This window comes from Cetorhinus maximus, chromosome 26, assembly GCF_964194155.1.
Source record: "Cetorhinus maximus chromosome 26, sCetMax3.hap1.1, whole genome shotgun sequence".
NCBI lineage: Eukaryota > Metazoa > Chordata > Chondrichthyes > Lamniformes > Cetorhinidae > Cetorhinus > Cetorhinus maximus.
The window spans coordinates 15096162-15115853 of NC_135904.1; the positions used below are offsets into that span (position 1 = coordinate 15096162).

The following is a 19692-nucleotide window of genomic DNA, read 5'->3' on the forward strand; positions in this document are numbered from 1 at the left end:
TAAAACATGCCCCTACTCTTGTGACAGTCACATAAGGGGACATGTTTTAAAACATTTTTCTAATTTTTTTTTTGAAGACTCATCTCCGAGGCAGCTCTGTGCTCGCCTCCTCCCTCCACCCCCGCACAGGCAGTGCTGAGCGCTGCTGCTTGTATTTCATGCTGGGCAGGCCTTAATTGGCCCGACAGTGCGAAATCGCGGTCCAGCCCCGCTCGCGGGCAGTGGTCAGCTTCCCAACAAAGGGCTAAATTCTGCCCCAAGGGTTATGAGGGACAGGCAATAAAGTGGAGTTAAGGCCACAATCAGATCAAAGCTATGAGCTTACTGAATGCTGGAACTGGGTTGAGGGACTGAATGGCCCACTCCTACGTTTTATGTTCTTCTACTACTACAAGACCCCATTTATTTTATTAACTTTGTAAAGCATAGATATAGCATAATTAACAGACTGCTGAGTTTAAAGTTTTTATGCAGGCAACTGTCCTTATCATTTCCAAAGGAGACCTCTTATTCCCCCCAACTATGGCATCTTCAGTCTCCCCTCTTCTCCATGCATTTTATAACAAAAGGCATCACAAACTGCTGTGAATTGGAGGATAAGTTTCCAACCAGCGACATCTTTGCACAAAATGGTCCTGTGCCCAATGCTTATCTTTTAAGTGGGAATGGGCACCCAAAAGTGAAAGGATATCAGCCCCTTTATCAGGAGCACTGTTATAATGTGGTTACTAGCAAGTCAGTACTGGTTACTCCAATTGAACCTTACTTGGCCAGCTCAGCTTATCTATCAGCTAGACTCCCAAGGATGAATTATTACAAGAAGGGCATCAATCTGCTGGGGATGGGAGTGGACAAAAAAAAAGAGAAAAAGGAGAAAGCACCAAGTTTAAAAGTTCAAGAAACAAGTTCCAAAGTGGAGAGGCCGCTTAGCACAGGTGAAGAAACTCCAGCACCAGGTGAATCAGGCTCACCTGGATAACCAAACTCACAGGCCCACCCCAGCTACCTGCCATTCATTCTTTGCAGCAGGAATGAGTGGCTCTCCACTCCAGTGTCAATTCCTGCACTCATTGTTAAAGTGCCTTACCAAAAGACTCTCGTTAAAGCGCTAGGACCAAAAGACTCTCTTCTCAACACAAGACTTCAAAAAAAAATAAATAGGAAGATACCATCTGATCTACGCCATTGCTCTGTTTCGCTGAACAGGGATCCGGACTCCAAGATTCCAGAGTACAACAATAGATTGAAAGCAATTTCCTTTTCCCCTGTCCTTTGGAACAAACTTAGGACAGTACACGCATTCAAACAGGTATCTTGTAGTTACACCCCATAGTTCACAAGAGCCTGTAGTTAGGAGGTATGATCTGTGAAGGGCTACAGATGATTGTTAAAATAAAAGCAATTAATTGGTCCCAACATAATTCTAACTTTGATGGATACAAATACAGTTCTTACTTTTTCATTGTGAGCCACTGGTTCAACTGCAAGTCCCATTAGGTAGTTTCCAGTAGTCTAGAATCAAACCCAACATTTAGTACACCAGAGAATCTGGAAACCCAGCATTTCTGCAGTTTGTTAGTAAAGCACCAGCTTTAACCAATGGCTGAAGTGTTTAGTTTCTATTTCACCTTTTCACCAGTAGATCCAGATCCAGCAGCAACTTCAACCATAATGCTCTCATGGTTCTGAAAGGGAACAAATGATTTCATTTAAACTGCATCAAGTAAGATTTACATTTATTTACCAACTCCCTCATAATTCCTACCTGAATGCACACAGGCAGGTAACCTAACCCAAGTCCTCTAAAATTACTTAACTGACGTGTAAAAATTCCATCCTGGTGGAGAAAACAACTGGCATTTGCTTGGCCCCATTCTTCCCTGACACCATCTGCACGCCCAACCTGTTCATACTCGCTCACTTGGGCTCCACATGTAGCATTCTGCCAAGTCACAAGACTGCTTACGGCTAAACCTCGATACATAAGAATTATCAGAAAACAGTCTTCTTAAAGTTACAATTGGATCAATACTTTCATTCAAATATTTTCAATTTAAGAGAATAGGCACTGCAATTTCTGTAGTAACTCCCTTGAAGTTTGGTTACTAGTAGATGCATAGAAAGCAGCCAGGATAATTTGCTTCCAATTCTTCCTTAATGCTTTAACCAAGTATAATTACCACTTCAATTTGTGGAACAAGTAATAAATCTGTAGAAAAGCTAAATTAATCATTCAAATACAGAGAACTTTGGTGGGCTGTGATTTGGAAATTAAGTTGTGAATAAAGTTAATTGTTACACTTTGGCAGAAGGAATAAGGAGAGACAATATAAATTGACTACAAATTTTGTTAGAGGAGTGTAGGAACAGAACATAAGAAATAGGAGAAGTAGGTGATTCAGCCCTTCGAGCTCGCTCCACCATTCAGCGAGATCACTGCTGATCATCTACTTCAACACCATTTTCATGCACTATCCCCGTATCTCTTGTCGCTTATAAGATAGAAACAAGGACAAGTCTAGGCGGCTGTTTAAAAAAAGCATAGGAGAGCCTGGGCTTTACAAAAAGAGAAGAGAGGGTACGAAAGCAACAAGTTATGCTAAACCTTTATAAAACACTGGGTAGTTCCTAGTCGGAGTAGTGGACACAATTCGAAGCACCACACTTCAGGAAGGATGTCAAGACCTTGGAGAGGGTGATTCACGAGATTGTCATTTCTGGAACCAGACTTCAGTTACTGAATAGATTAGAGAAGCTGGGACTGTTCTCCTCAGAGAACGTTAAAAGGGAAATTCAGAGGTGTTTAAAATAATGAAAGAATCTGATAAAGTAGATAAGGCGAATCTCTTTCCAGCAGAAGGGTCAGCACCCAGCAGATGTCAGTCAGTACGTGGCATTCAAGAGCCCTAGCAAAACTGGAGTCAATGGGAATCAGGGGGAAAGCTCTCTGCTGGTTGGAGTCATACCTAGCACAAAGGAAGATGGCTGTGGTTGTTGGAGGTCAATCATCTCAGCTCCAGGACATCACTGCAGAAGTCCCTCAGGGCAGTGCCCTCAGCCCAACCATCTTCAGCTGCTTCAATCATCTTCCCTCCATCATAAGGTCAGAAGTGGGGATGTTTGCTGATGATTGCACAATGTTCAGCATTGTGACTCCTCAGATACTGAAGCAGTCCATATCCAAATGCAGCAAGACCTGGACAATACCCAGGCTTGGGCTGACAAGCGGCTAGGAATCCTGCAGCAAGTAACTCACTTCCCAACTGCCCCCAAAGCCTGTCCACCATCTACAAGGCACAAGTCAGGAGTGTGATGGAATACTCTGCACTTGCCTGAATGAGTGCAGCTACAACAACACTCAAGAAGCTTGACACCATCCAGGACAAAGCAGCCCCGCTTGATTGACACTCCATCCACTAACATTCACTCCCTCCACCAGCGATGCACAGTGGCAGCAGTGTGTACCATCTACAAGGTGCACTGCAGGAACTCACCAAGCCTCCTCAGAGAGCACCTTCCAAACCCACGACCACTACCATCCAGGACAAGGGCAGCAGACACATGGGAACACCACCTCCTGGAAGTTCCCCTCCAAGCCACTCACTAACCTGACTTGGAAATATACCGTTGTTCCTTCACTGTCGCTGGTGTCAAAATCCTGGAACTTCCTCCCTAACAGCACTGTGGGTGTACCTACACCACATGGACTGCAGCGGTTCAAGAAGGCAGCTCTCCACCACCTTCTCAAGGGCAATTAGGGATGGGCAATAAATGCTGGCCCAGCCAGCGAAGCCCGCATCCCGTGGATGAATTTATAAAAATCCAGAGGTCAGTATTCAGGGGACGTTGATTTATGGCAATTGCAAAAGAACCTGAAGTGACCCAAGGAAAAAAACTTTTTCCCACCCTCCCCCCTGCAACCACCACAGCAAGCTGTTGTGATCTGGATGCACTGTCTGAAATGGAAGTAGATTCAATCAATCAAGTTTGAAAAGGGAATTAGATAACTATTTGAAGGGAAAAAAATTTACAAAACAATGTGGGTAAAAAAAGCAGGTACTGGAATTAATTGGCTAGCTGTACCAAAGAGCTGGCCTTGTCACCGGCACTCTGGGCTAAACAGTCTCTGTGCTGTTTCATTCTATGATTGTATACTGTCCACTGGCCCCTTTAATTAAAGGAAGTGAAACAGTGCTAAGCATCAGAAACCAAAGTTAGGCAAGAACTAATAAAGATTTACATTAAAAATTTAGTCAGTTGAACAAATATTCCACAATAGAAGTGTTAAAATTTCAGACAAAATGGCAACAAGATATGTGGGTCTCCACTGTACAAAGCTACAGAAGTAAACTTACCTTTGTGAAAAAAGGAGATATGAAAACAAAGAATACATCATAGATGAGCAGGAGTACCAGCAAAATGACACAGGACTGTAAAACAAGGAAGGAAGATTGACAATGTAGTAAATAGTTTAAGCTTCCATTTTGTGCCTAGAATTATAAAGGCAGACTGAAGTTTGAGAATATGCTGCTGAAAAATGTTGTTTTAAATGTAGCAGATCAATCTCTTAGTCGTTTGGTAGTACAAAACTGGAGTATTGCTGAAAAAAGACATTTTGTCAAAGCTTTTCATCTTGCACTCATCAGGACAACCACAAGAATACCAATGTCAGGGGACGCAACAACTTTATACGGTATGAGAAGAGAATGCTGATTGGTTGGCAAGTGGACACTGATTGGTAGAGGCATTGCCATGGAGAATGCGCCAGTTAATGGTGACTGACAGTTAGCCTTTACACCCTATCTTATCTATGGCTGGTTCTGCACAGCATGAATTGGCCAAATGATTGGACAAATTGTTATAACCAGTTTAGAACAAGTTTTCCAGATATACAGTGAAGGGTTCCTTCATTTACGAAGGCCATACAGGACTTGCAAATCGATAGCAATGTGCTCATGTGCTCATTTGACATTGCTAGCCTATTCACCAATGTTCTATTTAAGGAAGCCATAGATATTTGTGCTGCAACATTATAGTGAGCTGGACCCACCGCCATTGTGAGAATCAGTGCTCAATGAGCTTATGAACTCAGCAATTCATGCTGTTGAGTTCAGCTTTAACAACACCATGTATGCCCAAATAGGCGGTGTTGCCATGGGATCCCCTCTAGGCCCAGCTCTCAAACATCTTTGCTGGGTTCCACCTAATCTAACCTCCTACCCTTCACATATTTCCAATTTGTGGATGATACGTATGCTTTATTTACATCGCAGCAGCACATAATAATTTCCTTGCATGTCTTAATGGGCTCCGTCTTGTGCTCAAATTCAACTTTGCAGCCAGACGAGCAGCCAAACGAACTCCCTTTCCTGGACTTACTAGTTGAGAAATCTGCCAGGGGTTCTCTACCATGGTCTACCACAAGCCTGCCTTCACTGGTCAATACATGCGTTGGGGCTCTTACAGTTCCACATGCTATAATATTGGCCTCAGCAGCAAACTCGTAACTAGCGCCCGAGCCATTTGCTCAATATGCAAGCTCGATGCTGAAATAGGGCGCAAAGGCATCCTGCAGGATAATGGCGATCCTGATCAGTTCATTTCGCGCTGCATATCATGCAAACTCAAATGGGTCTAAGGCCGTCACTTTCAGCCCTGAAAAAAAAAGTGCACAGTCTACCTCAGGTTACCCTGAAAGGGCAAGGTATCTCAAAAATTTGAGCAACAGGTGAAGCTAGCTGTTTCACACTGTTACTATGCAGTAGCAACACAAGTGGTACTTGCCACTAACAGGGTGCTGCCGTCAAGCCAAAAACACCTCCTGTCTATCATACAAATGAGTAATGTGGTATATGAGTTTCAGTGCCAGTGAGATACTAGGTATGTAGGCCGTACATCCCAAAGACTGGCAGATCATGTCAAACAGCTGGGTACAGACCATACCCAACCAGCCCATGCTTGCAAATCTCAAAACAGTGTCCAACATTAGATGTGATTTCGCAATTGAACATTTGCTAAATAATCCTCAGTGTACTAAAAATACGCTGACAACCAATTTAAGATGGTCATTTGCGTGTACTGAAAGGTACATATATTAATACACAGGGCCCTGTTCTTTGCGGACAGAAAGAATATGTGCACACATTGCGCCTGTTTCAGCTAATCAAAATAAGTGGCAGTCATTCACTGGTTTATTCCTCAGGGCAATGCCTTGAGCAGAGTCAAGCTGCCTGGTTTAAATTTTAAACAATGCTTGGCAGTTAACTGTCAGTCACCATTAACTGGTGCATTCTTTATGGCAACACCTCTACCAGAGTCCACTTGCCAACCAATCAGCACTCTCTTCTCATACAGTAAAGTTGCTGCTTGCCCTGACATTGGTATTCTTGCGATTGTCCTGATGAATCCAAGACAAAAAGCTTTGACAGCCTTTTTTTCAGTAACAGACCAATCTCTTCTGAGCACCCCTCAAATAGGCTAAGCTGCAGCCAACAAAGACATCCCCACTGAATTGGTTGAGAAACTACCCTCAAATCTGAACTCCATTTCTGTCTTACTAACCAGTTTAAATTCCTATTTGCTCCCTGCCCACCAATTCCATTCCTCTTAACCAGCAGACTCCAAGGTGGTACCTTAAAAGGTTTCTGAAAGAAAATGAATTCCACAACAGTCGGCACCTCCGTGCCCTTCATTTGCTTCCTTGACCACGATATTGTATTCCAAAATCAATGGCTGCTTCTAACTATTTTCTTCCCCCAAGTGTTTATTAAAATCATAACGGTTTCCTGGTTTGAGAGATTTTTTTTGGGAAATTGTGGGAACTGAAGATTTAAGTTACTTCTCGCTTTGCATTAATGTACATTTGAATGGTCTCATCACACATTTTACAGAAATTCAATTTCATGTCCAAAAACAGGTTATTATTTACCCTATGCCAACAATGTACCTTAAAATGAGGCATTTTCAGGGTCTTCATGAAGTTAAGGCAAAAGGCAACCCCTAGACAGTCATGTAGAATCCAAACCCACCTAAAATGCAAATCAGTAAACTTAGTAACAGTTCTATATTTAACACATTCCTCAATAGGCACAAGACCTTTGGAAAAGGTAAAGGGCATTCATTCTCAGGCAGGCCAGGCTGCTGCGGTTTGCCAGGAGAAACTAAGAATCTTTAATTTTCAAACAGCCAAAGGCAGCAGAGCGATCGCACATCTGGAATGAGAACTGCTGAGAAGTTCATCTTTGGAACTTCGTATATTAGAAAATTAGGACAAATAATAACTAAATAAAAAGCCAGCATGGAAAGTGTTCCAACCCTGGCTAGCAAAAGAAATTAAGGATTGTATTAGATCAAAGGAAGAGGCGTATAAAGTTGCCAAAAAAAAAGGCAAGCATGAGGATTGGGAGCATTTTAGAATTTTGCAGCAGAGGCCCAAGGAAAGGATCAAGAAAGGAAAAACGGAATGAATGAGTGTAAACTAGCAAGAAACAAAAAACAGACTGTAAAAGCTTCCATAGCTATATAAAAGAAAAGGTCAGCAAGAAACAAACGTGGGTCTATTACAAGTGGAGTCAGGAGAATTTTTAAATGGGGAATAAGGAAATGGCAGAGAAACCAAACGAAGACTTTGTGTCTGTCTTTACAGAGGAAAATGCTAAAAAAAAACCTCCCAGAAATAATGGAGAATCGAGGGACCAGTGTAAACGAGGAACTGCAAGATATTAATATCAGTAAAAAAGTACTAGAGAAATTGATGGGACTTGAAAGTAGATAAATCCCCTGGATTTGATGATCTACATCCCAGAGGTGGCTGTGGAAATAGTGGCCGCAATGGTGATCATCTTCCAAAATTCTATAGATTCTGAAATAGTTCCTGTGTTTGGAAGGTGGCAAATGTAAACCCCAATATTTAAGGAAGGAGGGAGAAAGAAAGAAAACCGGAATGACAGACGTGTTAGCCTGACACCAGTAGAAGGGAAAATGCTAGAATCTATAATGAGCTGATAACTGGACACTTGGAAAATAATGGTAGGTTTGGGCAGAGTCAATGTGTACTAAAAGGGAAATCATGTTTAACAAACCTGTTGGAGTTTTTTTGAGGGTGTAACTAGCAGAATAGATAAGGGGGGGTGGGGGCGGAACCAGCAGATGTGGTGTATTTAGATTTTCAGAAAGCTTTTGATAAGACCCCACACGAGAGGTTAGTAAACAAAATTAGAACACAGGATTTGGGGGAATATACTGGCATGGATAGATAACTGGTTAACACACAGAAAACAGTAGGAATAAGTGGGTCATTTTCAGGTTGGCAGGCTGTGACTAGGGGAGGGGGGGGTACTGCAAGGATCAGTGCTTGGGTCCCAGCTATTCATGATCTATATCAATGATTTGGATCCGGGGATTAAATGTAATATTCCCAAGTTTGCAGATGACACAGAGCTAGGTGGAAGTGAGAGTTGTGAGGAGGATGCAAAGAGGTTTTAGGGGGATTTGGAGAGGCTAAGCGAGTGGGCAAAATTCAGGCAGATGGAATACAATGTAGAGAAATGCAAGATTATCCACTTTGGTAGCAAAAACAGAATTACAGAGTATTTCTTAAATGGTGAGAAGCTGGGAAGTGTTGAGCTTCAAATGGACTTGGGTGTCCTTGTTCATGAGTCACTGAAAGCTAACGTGCAGATACATCAAGCAGTTAAGGCGGTAAATGGTATGTTGGTCTTTATTACAAGATGATTTGAGTACAGGAGTTAAAATGTCTTACTGCAATTATATAGAACCTTGGTGAGAATTCACTTGAATTCTTATGTCTTGCGCCATACATCAGTGACAAGAGCAATGAAAGGTCAAGTTGATCCTATCTGATGCTGGCAGGCATCTCAAACCCACAGGCCCCGACACAAACATTGCAAGTTTACACAGCTGCTTTGCCAAGGAAAACAGCAAGTGACAAATCATTTCAGCTGCACAATTGCACAGTATTAACAACACGAAAAGCATGCCAATCAGGCCAATGGTGTTATTTATCCTCCACAGGTGCCTCTCCCCACCCATCACCCCATCCCATCAATTTAGCCTTCTATTCCTTTCTCCACTTGCTTATCCAGCTTCTCCTTAAATGTATCTATGCTATTTACTTCAACTATTCCTCATGGTAGCAAGTTCCACGTTCTGACCACTCTCTGGATGAAAAAGTTTCTCCTGAATTCCCTATAGGACTTATTAATGACTATTTTATGTTTATGACCCCTCACTGAGTGGAAACATCTCTGCATCTAACCTATCAAATCCATTTATAATTTCAAAGATCTTTCTTAGGTTCCCCCTCAGTCTTTTTCCTAGGAGAAAGAACCCCAATCTGTTTGATCTTTCTTGGTAAGTATAACCTCTCAGCTCTATTAGCATTCCAAGGTTTTTTCTTTGCAGATTTACCAGTGCCTCTATATCCCTTTAACTGGCAGTACTCCATGTGTGGTCTAACCAAGGTCTCTACAAGTCTATTGTAATTTCTCTACTTTTCAATTCTCTCTCTAGAAATAAACCTGAATGTTTTGGATAAAGTAGAATTGTGTTTTTCCCCACCCTTAAATAATTAGGGGGAAAATAGATGAAAAATACTTCATCACCACTCTTAGGGATCATTTAGAAAGTTCTCATTCTTAAACTTTAGCATGCAATGAAAAGACTGGAATCCATTATTAGGTTAACCAGCCCCCGAATGTTATGAACACAATAATCAATACATTTAACTTTGACAACCCAACATCAAGGGCAACAGTTAACACTGCACAGCTGATCTGCATCAGTGCCTGGCAGCAACAGTGCAGGATGTAAATATCCCTTAATGTTAAGTATAGTGATCTGGGTCACAGAGGGACAATTTCTATGGTGCTATATGGTCACACTGGTATTGATTGAACAACAGTTTATCTCCCAGTGTTGCTGCTCAAGCTAGCAATATGATTACAGGTCACAGACAGGATTACTACCAAGTCTTAGATAAATCCATGGCAAACTGATGGAAAATCTAAATGGCTATTTAGCATCTGCACAATTACTACAAACAGACTCAAACTTCACTCTATAGATTTTGTCCTGGAGTGTGCTGGATTATATTTTATAGCTTTTGTCCCCTCCCAAAAAGCAATTACCTCCCACTCTATACTGTACTTTGGCACATTCATTTGGTGCCAAGCATACTGAGTTCATGTTAAGTCAGAGTCTTGGTACCCACCTGTCTTCATTCCGAAAAGCTACCCAGGTTGCGGACACTGCTGTACAGATCAAAGCAAGGAGCAGCAAACGAACTTCAATATTTATTTTATCACAAGGTAACCTGAAAGATGAAAACTGTTAATATGTGTGGGTATATTTGTACACAATAAAGGCACTTACAAACTTCACTCTTGTTTTGGGTCATTTGAATATTATGGGAACTTTTTTGAAGCACAAATGTTGGCCCAAGCCTATCTGCTTTTGTTGTTGGCACTACATCTTTACAACACGAGTAACAATTTTTCTTGCAGCTTCAAGTGGAATAATATCATGCACCTGTATAAAAAGAGAAACAGATGGTTCCCTAGGAAACTCTTTCGAGTTATCAACAGTCACAGATTGCAACCCTTTCGAGTACAATCACAGTTCTTGGTTTCCGGGAATGGGACATGAACCCACAATCCTCTGACTCAAAGGCGAGGGTGCTATGAACTGAGCCACAGCGGTTCCCTAGGAACCTGCACACCATTTACTACTTGTATTAAAACAGGAAGAGGCAGCGAATAACCAAATAGGCCAAAAGCCATTCTGCACAAAATATGGTATATAAAAAAGCTTGTCCCAGTTTCTATTTATTTTTCCTTCCCAGCTTGATGTTTAAGCCAACCATGTCTAGCGTGAGCCAGAGGCACTGAAATCCACCACTAACAATTAGGGCAGCTCACTCTCCAAATTTATCATTGAGCCTCTGTTCTTAGAAGATCAATATTCTCCCATTCTATTGTGTAGCACAACACACACCTGGGCCAATACTTCATAGATGCACCAGTTAGTTTTAATACACATCTAGTAACATACTGGCATTACTAACTGACGGTTGTACTTAAACCACAATTTGCACTAATGTAAATGATGCTTCTAACAAAGTGTATTAGGAGAACACAGGCAGGACTATAGGACAATGAAACAAGATAAGCTAAAGCAATAAATTAAAAAGTCATAGCTTACTTGCACTTCCAGTATGGTATCCTTTTCACTAGTGCAACCAAACAATTATAGAGACTAACAGCTGCAGCCAAAGCAAAGATGCCGATAACCAGGTACACTTGGGAAGAAAAGACGAGAAATTGCAGTTAGCTTTCCACATACATGTGGCAGGCCCATTCTGTATTTGTTAGAATTTTAAAGCCACTTCTGTGCTCCAGCTCCTAACTATGGTGGAATTAATAAAAACCTGGTCACTCTTTCCACCAATTAGGTTGGCACAGGGAGTTTTGATCCAGCTGACCATCACCTGTGACTCAGCCTAGAGTTCCTGAATCTCAAGCTGGTGCTTGGTGAAGCGATTTGAGCTATTGCTTTGTCAAACAAAATGATATCAGAAAGAAAAGGATGTTAGTGCTGTACAACTGAAGTGTCAATGTATCTCACCCCCTACAGCACTGAGGTGAGATTTCCAACATCAGCCATCCTATGACAGTTTACTGCAGAATTGGAGGCACTTGTGCTTTGTGCTGATATGGGGACTGTCCAATTCACTTAAAATAGGGCTTTACAGCCAGCAGGCAAAAAGCAACCTCTCTGGAATAAAGAACATATTTGTATTGGCTATGTATCAGTCCAAGTACTTCAACACATTTGAATGGAGTGTTTTCACCCTTTTCCAGTAGAGGTTGGCTGTCATCTCAAATATTCATTAAGGGCAAGTTTGTAATTACAGAACAGCAGCACCCTCCTCGCTCTCACATGCAAGATAACCACCTTTCGCATTGCTCACCAGTGATACTAATCTAGTTACCAAATTACAGCCACCTTTATGATGTGAATCCCCACAGGTCAGGAGCTGAATGGAATCCATCAATAAATTAAGTGGAGTCACCACATTGTTTTGGAGTGGACTGAAATGAAGGTGCACTGATTCACTACAATCCCAACCTTTCCCAAGCTAAATACTCAATTGTCACTGCAATTCATCAATATTCTATAACCTTTAAACACTAACTAAAAGAATATTTAAATCTTACTGTCAGTAAATTACATGGCTCACACTGAAGGGAAATTAACTAAACTTCTCTGTATGGGGTTTTCTTTTATAAGTGGATTGCTGTGCACAATGTTCTCACCTAGCCACTTGTAGAAGAAGTACAACAGAACAATCATTGCAGAACAGATGATAACAAAAATCACAACAGTAATTGGAGTCAGTGTAGCCGCAGATTCCTTGGTCTTGTTCTCTTCGTGTGTCTGTAGTCTGGAGTCAGATGGCGAATAACTTGTACTACATCCCAAAAAGGAAATAAGATTGCAGACTTTAAACAGCAACTGGTTTTAAAATCAGATCCTGTATTCATCATTTAACAAATTGACAGCTCGGGAAATTAACAGATTGGGAAAATACATTAAGAGATTTTACGGTAGACAGACAATGGCTGTTTTTAAAGTAGCATTACAGTCTACAACAAATATACATTCCTCCACAACAAAAACCCAACATAAAAGGTGAATCAACAAAAGAAGTTAAAGATTGCATTAGATCAAAGGAAGTGGCTTAAAAAGGTTGCCAGAAAAAGTGATAAACCTGGAGGATTGGGAGCAATTTAGAATCCAGCAAAGGAGAACCAAGAAACTCCCTCTCTAACAGCACTGTGGGTGTACCTACACATGGACTGCAGCGGTTCAAGAAGGCAGCTAACTGCCAACTTCTCATGGGCAATAAATGCTGGCCTAGCCAGCAACGCCCCCATCCCATAAATTAATTTTTAAAAATTTCTTCACTCAGAGGGTGGTGAATCTTTGGGCTGTGGAAACTCAGTCGTTGAGCATATTCAAGACAGAAATCAATAGATTTCTGGATACTGATGTCATCAAGAGATATGGGGATAGTGGGGAAAAAATGGCATGAGAAGTAGATGATCAGCCGTGATCTGTTTGAATGGCGGAACTGGCCCGAGGGGCTAAATGGCCTACTCCTGCTTCTATTTCCTATGTTCCTAAATAAGCAGATACAGCAGAAAGAGAGCCACAGCCTGTATCATGGTACCCCAGGTCAGAATTTGGAGGTGGTCAGTCAGTCGGTTGGGGGGAGGGGGTAGGTGCCTAGCTGGAAAAGGACCATACCCCTCTCCACAAAACGCAAACATGCAGAACAAGATTAGACACTGGTATGTCAGCTCAGAATAAGAATCATTAAGGCAGCAAACATACCACAAAAAAAAAAGGGATTCAACAAGTCACCCCACACTGGAGGCAACTACTCAATGTAGGAGTCAGGACAGTTGCTCAGAGCTGAGCACCCATAACAAAAATATAAGTCAAGGAAATTGCTGCTTCATTTTGTAAACTGTGGTTCACGTCTCAGGCTCTTAGTAACAAACCTCTTAGCAACAGAACACTGAACACCTGTACAAAGAAACAGTGTCAAGCTTCAAATCATCTGATTTCAGCTGCTACTTCAGTACCTTCCATATTCTTCCATCCCACTCCAGTAACTCCCGAAGGCAACAGTACCAACAGCGACAAGGAAGATGACCAGGATGCTGTAGTCCAAGTTGGGCACAGGAGGGGAATAGAGTGTGGCTGAAATGTGGTCCCCAAGCGTCTAGAAGCAAAAATTACACTGAATGAATACAGGGAGATAACCAGTGAGACACTGCCCAGACTATTCCCTCCAGGGATCAGATATCCATTCACAGCTTTAAGTCACTTGAATTTAAAACATTTAACCAAGCTAGGGTTATTTAGTCTGCGATATTTAGACATAATGAGAGTCCTTTTGTGAAAGAAATCTTCCATTTCTCACTTTTCAGAGAACCTGGTATTTTAAACTGGATGGGACAGGAGAAGATGTTTCACTATCCCCTCTTCCCAACTGGCATCTTGTTTGGGAGAGAGTTGATTAGGTGCCCATTATCTTCATTACGCTACCCAGGCTGTCATATGGCAGGATCCTGGTGTCAGCAGAATCAGAGCCGAATAAAAGGAGCCATGACCAATACTGTCCCCTCTGATCCAGGAGCGCAGGGGTCAACTACATCAGGGGTTTAACTAATTCAGCACAGGGTTCAAACCTCACATTCACACTTTCATGGTTCAACAATTCACTGGTTAAGCTGCATGATCCACCTGGGGAACATTTGTAACATAATATTCCCATTTAATCAAGACAACAACTACTAAAGTGATAAGAAGATTAATAATCAAACACTTGGATTGACCTGGGATATCTGGAATTCCAATTTAAAATAAAAGCAGAAATTGAGAATAGGATCATGATATCCACCTCAGGCAACTGGAAAACGTACTCAATAAACATTATAAAAAACAATTTTTCCAGTGAAGTAGACACACAACAGGGGCAGGGTCACAATTTTAAAAGGACAAGACTTTGTTTGAATTTTGAAGCAACAAGGATAGACATGTTGGGAAACGGACAGGGTACACGTTTGGACAAGTGGATGTTCAATGGAGATGGGGTGGATTAACACACCCCGTGAATCAACCCAGGTCCCACTTTTGATTGTCAGATTGGAATTTGGGCCTGGGGAGCACAATATCAATTTGCTGATGATACAAATTTGTAAACAGGAAGAATCCTGTTCAGGTTAGTGAAACAGGCATGGACAGCAAATGCAATTTAAAGTGGAAATGTGAGAGGAGCAGGAAAAAACAGGAACGGTTGTGCACATGAAAAGATATCAAAGGGTGTGGGTGAACAGAGGGACTTAGGGTTTCAAATAATCCTCTAAAAGGAGTAAGTCCAGGTAAGTAAAGTCCTGAAAAAGCCAACACCATCCTGGTTTCATAAAACAGAGGCAGACAGCATGAGTGAAATAGTAAATGAGAAGTTTGTACAAAACACAGACAAACTCTTCCTCCTCTCCTGGAGGCCGTGCCTGATCCCAGCTCATCAATGCTCCGAAAAGAAGTGTGAGCCCAAGGCTTGTCACTTCATGCCACAGCAAGACAGGCTGGAGGAAGAGTCCACCCTCTCAAGTAGAAAACCAAGCACTTTGTAACAAGGCTGAAAGGATACAACTGAACATCTTCTGATTGTTTCGCGGGTTAATAGCAAAGATTTACCTTTTGCATGAACAGTACATCATCATAGCTAATGAGGGCCACTGGAATGGTTAGCTGCTCAAAATCAGACTGATTACCTGAAGGAGGAAACTGAAACCAGACCATCCATGAGTGCAGCACACAGCAACAAATTAAACAAGCATTAACAATTATGGATACAAACATAAAATTTTAGATTTTCCTTCCTACAAAAAAAAGTGAAAGCTGAAATTAGAGAGATAACACTCCCAGCGTCATGTCCATTACTGCTTTTTCCTGAATCAAGGGTACGGGGAAAAGGCAGGAAAATGGCACTAAGTCATAATGCTCATTTGGAGAGCCAGTGCAGACACGATGGGCCGAATGGCCTTCTTCTGCACCGTAACATTCTGTGATTGATTCTGTGAATCCTTCTCCCACAGTTGAAGCCGAAAAGTGGAAACTCAGCTGCCCAGAGATACTAGTCAAACATGAATTTATGCATCACCTTTAACAGAATAAAACATCCTTCGGCACTTCACAGGAGCATTATAAAACAAAATGACACTGAGTCATGTAAGGAGATATTAGCTCTGATGACCAAAAGATCAAAGAGATAAAGGTTTTTTAAGGATTGTCTTAAAGGTGGAATGCAAGGTAGAGACAGTGGCTTAGGGAGGCAATTCTAGAGCTTAGGATCTAGGCAGCTGAAGGGACAGCCAATGGTGGAGCAATTAAAATTATGGATGGTTAAGAGGCCAGCATTAAAGGAGCAGAGATATCTCGAGGGTTGTGTGGCTGGAAGAGAATACAGAGTTGGGAGGGTGAGGCCATGGAAATACTTGAAAACGGGGATCAGAATTTTAAAGTCAAGATGTTGCTTGCCTGGGAGCCAACACCAGGTCACCAAGTACAGGTGATAGGGGAACAGGACTTGGTGCAAGTTTAAGAAATGGGCAGAGTTCAGGATGACCTCAACTTTATAGAGGGTAGAATGAAAGAAACTGGCCAAGAGTGTGTTGGAATAATAAAGTCCAAAGATAACAAAAGAATGAATGAGGGTTTTAGCAGATGATGAGCTGAGAGGGGGGCAAGTTACAGAGATGGAAACAGGCTCAGTGATGGCACAAATAGGAAGTTGGAAGCTCATCTCAGGATCAGGTGTGACCAAGGTTGTGAACAGACTGGCTTAATCTCGGACTGCTTCCGGGGAGAGGGACGGAGTCAGTAGCTATGGAATGGAGTTTGGAGTAGGGGTGCTGAAAACAATGGCTTCAGCCTTCGCAATATTTAATTAAGCGAAATTTCTACTCATCCAGTACCAGACATCACAGTGTGATAATTTAACAATAGTGGAGGAGTGGAGGTGGTGCTGGTGAGGTAGAGCTGGGTGTCATCAGTGTACATGTGAAAACTAACAGTGTGATTTCAGATAATGTCACCAAAACATTCTAGGCATCAACACTTTTAGTAAAAGCAAAATACTGTGGAAATTTGAGGGAACAAAAAGATGAATCCTTCCAGGTCCAGACAAGAGCATGAAGCGGCACCTAAACAGTCATCGATGTACCGGAAAGAGTTGTGGGAGGGGGCTTGTGTAGGACTGAAACAGAATGTTCCACATACCCCACAAAAAGACAGGTGTAACTGGGGCCCATGCAGGTACCCATAGCAAACTGGAGGAACATCACCTGGCCTTCTGATTAGGCACTTTACTGCCTTCTGGACTTAACATTAAGTTCAGCAACTTTAGACCATGAACTCTGTCCTCCATTTTGATCTTTTCATTTTTTCCCCGCCCTGACAGTAGGTAAGTGAAGTAGAAGGACAGATCGGTCACGATCTAAATCAATAATGGAACAGGCTCGATGGACTGTTCCTCATTTACAAAAAGGAGCCTACAACCAGCTTGTTAGCATAAATTAACTATTTTACATTCATCCAACTTTGACAGGAGTTCGGGCCACCCGCGCATATACACTTACTATTCTATCCACAGTCGCAACCAGCAGCGCTTTAGCAAAATTCATCTGGGCAATCTGTGCCTTCCTTATGAATGTGCAGTCCCCCCTCATCACCACAAGAAGCTTGTCCTTTATACCCTCTGCAGGCACATCTGTCCAGTTACAGAGTTTGGTGCTGGTCAGGATTTTTAGCTGGAACTCAGTCTAAAGAGAAAAAAAATAAAATAAACATGAACAATGGATAAGTCCTCAAGTTCTGAAAGTCACAATGAAGCCTGAAATTCACAGAAGACAATGATAGTATCCTCCGGTTAAGAGGTCCTGTCAGCTAATGCACAGGGATTTATATCTGATTGGTGGGTTAATAGAACAATGAAACTTGACGAATGACAAGATTCTGGTCTGAATGTGAAACAATCTACAGAAGCTAAATTGCTGAGTGTTAAGTTACCACACAACTGCCCTCGTCTGCATCACCAAGAAGCGAAACAAACAGGACAAGTTTTTAAGTTTACTCATCTGTTCCAAAGTGGAGCCAAAAACATCCTCAAATCAGTTCTTTAGGGCTGCAATTCAGCTTTCCTTTTATTTATTTGCTCATGGGATGTGGGAGACACTGATGTCCTCGAGAAGGTCGTGGTGAGCTGCCTTCTTGAACCGCTACAGTCAATGTAGTTCCAGGATTTTACCTTGTAGATTATGGACAGGTTTTGGGGAGTCAGGAGGTGACTTAGTGATGGGCATTGAAGTCTCCCACCAAGAGTACTGGGGAAATTACTTGCGCTTCTATATGTATATAAAGTGAAATTCTGGAGGAGCTTCACCACCTGGCATTCTAGGTTAGAACAGGAGTGGTGGAAAGTAAGAAAAGCTAAACATAATACAAGGGCACCATGCAATTTGCAGCAAGTCTTTTAGAAAACAATATTCCCACCGGTTACTTACAGCATTGTCCAGAGATTTTGGAAATGGCATCCATTTGGAATTGTACATGACACAAAATTGCTTCACACCTCGACTACTGTCATTACTGACCGCACGGAGAATACCTTCCTTTGCCCATACCTGAGGGGAAAAAAGGCAAAACTATTTCAAAGTCAGAGTCAAAGAGCTAATGTTCAGACTAAAAGATGCAGGAATATCTTTACATGAAGAGACCAGGTTTATCTGCAAGAGCAGAACAATACGAATCCTCAGTTATTGCTCCGGAACATTTCAGTCTTTGGGCTCTCACTAACCCGAGTGATCCTGAAAACACTATTACTGACAACCAGGCAGCTTCATAAACCCAGTGGCCGCCCCACCCACCAGACTGCAGACCCCCAGCTCCGGTCCCCCCTCCCCCTCCCGGGCCTCCGGTCCCCCCTCCCCCTCCCGGGCCCCCTGACCCCCTCCCCCTCCCGGGCCCCCTGACCCCCTCCCCCTCCCGGGCCCCCTGACCCCCTCCCCCTCCGGGGCCCCCTGACCCCCTCCCCCTCCGGGGCCCCCGACCCCCTCCGGGGCCCCCTGACCCCCTCCCCCTCCGGGGCCCCCGACCCCCTCCGGGGCCCCCTGACCCCCTCCCCCTCCGGGGCCCCCTGACCCCCTCCGGGGCCCCCTGACCCCTCCCCCTCCCGGGCCCCCTGACCCCTCCCCCTCCCGGGCCCCCTGACCCCTCCCCCTCCCGGGCCCCCTGACCCCTCCCCCTCCCGGGCCCCCTGACCCCTCCCCCTCCCGGGCCCCCTGACCCCTCCCCCTCCCGGGCCCCCTGACCCCTCCCCCTCCCGGGCCCCCTGACCCCTCCCCCTCCCCCTCCCGGGCCCCCTGACCCCTCCCCCTGACCCCTCCCCCTCCCCCTGACCCCTCCCCCTCCCCCTCCGGGCCCCCCGACCCTGCTCCCCCGGAACCCCTGCTCCCCCGGAACCCCGGCTCCCCGGGCCCCGCCCCCCTGACCCTCGGGCCCCGCCCCCCTGACCCTCGGGCCCCGGGGTCTCTCGCCGCCCTCCCGGGTTCAGGAAGCAGCTCAAACCCGCCGCTCTCGTCCTGATTTTGAGAGCCGCCGCTTACTGCACCTGGCACACGCCGAGCAGCAACAACAACCCCAGGGCGACTCCCCGCCAGCCCGAACCCCGGCCCATCGCTCCCAACACCTCGACCCCTCCGCCGACACTGCGCAAGCGCGGTTCCGGCTGTGATTCTGCGCAGGCGCACAGCTCAACTTTAAACGCCGCCACTTCCTGCTCTGTGACGTCAGCGATACCCGGCGATGGGGAGGTGCAATGACAGTGAGTGATCACAGCGCCACCGGGCGATTGGGAAGTGCAATAATAGTGAGCGATCACAGCGCCACTGGGCGATTTGGAGGTGCAATGACAGTGAGTGATCACAGCGCCACCGAGCGATTGGGAGGTGCAATGACAGTGATCACAGCGCCACCGGACGATTGGGAGATGCAATGACAGTGAGTAATCACAGCGCCACCGGGCGGTTAGGATAACAA

The 19692-nt window shown here is 43.9% G+C and overlaps 1 protein-coding gene across 4 annotated transcripts in view; it reads right to left on the bottom strand.

Moving 5' to 3' along the window:
• Window positions 1-19379, bottom strand: part of sppl2a (signal peptide peptidase like 2A) — a 41009-nt gene extending 21630 nt beyond the window's left edge. For 2 of the 4 annotated variants that reach the window (XM_078530182.1, XM_078530183.1), the window contains exons 1-12: window positions 19265-19367; window positions 18159-18278; window positions 17235-17417; window positions 15292-15381; window positions 13671-13810; window positions 12336-12490; window positions 11221-11317; window positions 10232-10333; window positions 6947-7028; window positions 4356-4430; window positions 1629-1685; window positions 1456-1512 (exon numbers count right to left, since the gene is read on the bottom strand). In XM_078530182.1, the coding sequence (XP_078386308.1) occupies window positions 1456-1512; window positions 1629-1685; window positions 4356-4430; window positions 6947-7028; window positions 10232-10333; window positions 11221-11317; window positions 12336-12490; window positions 13671-13810; window positions 15292-15381; window positions 17235-17417; window positions 18159-18278; window positions 19265-19330 (1224 nt within the window). In that variant the 5' untranslated portion in view covers window positions 19331-19367. Of the gene's footprint in view, window positions 1-1455; window positions 1513-1628; window positions 1686-4355; window positions 4431-6946; window positions 7029-10231; window positions 10334-11220; window positions 11318-12335; window positions 12491-13670; window positions 13811-15291; window positions 15382-17234; window positions 17418-18158; window positions 18279-19264 lie in introns of all 4 variants that reach the window. The other 2 variants (XM_078530184.1, XM_078530185.1) reach the window with 2 other exon arrangements.
• Between the last annotated feature and the right edge of the window lie 313 nt (window positions 19380-19692).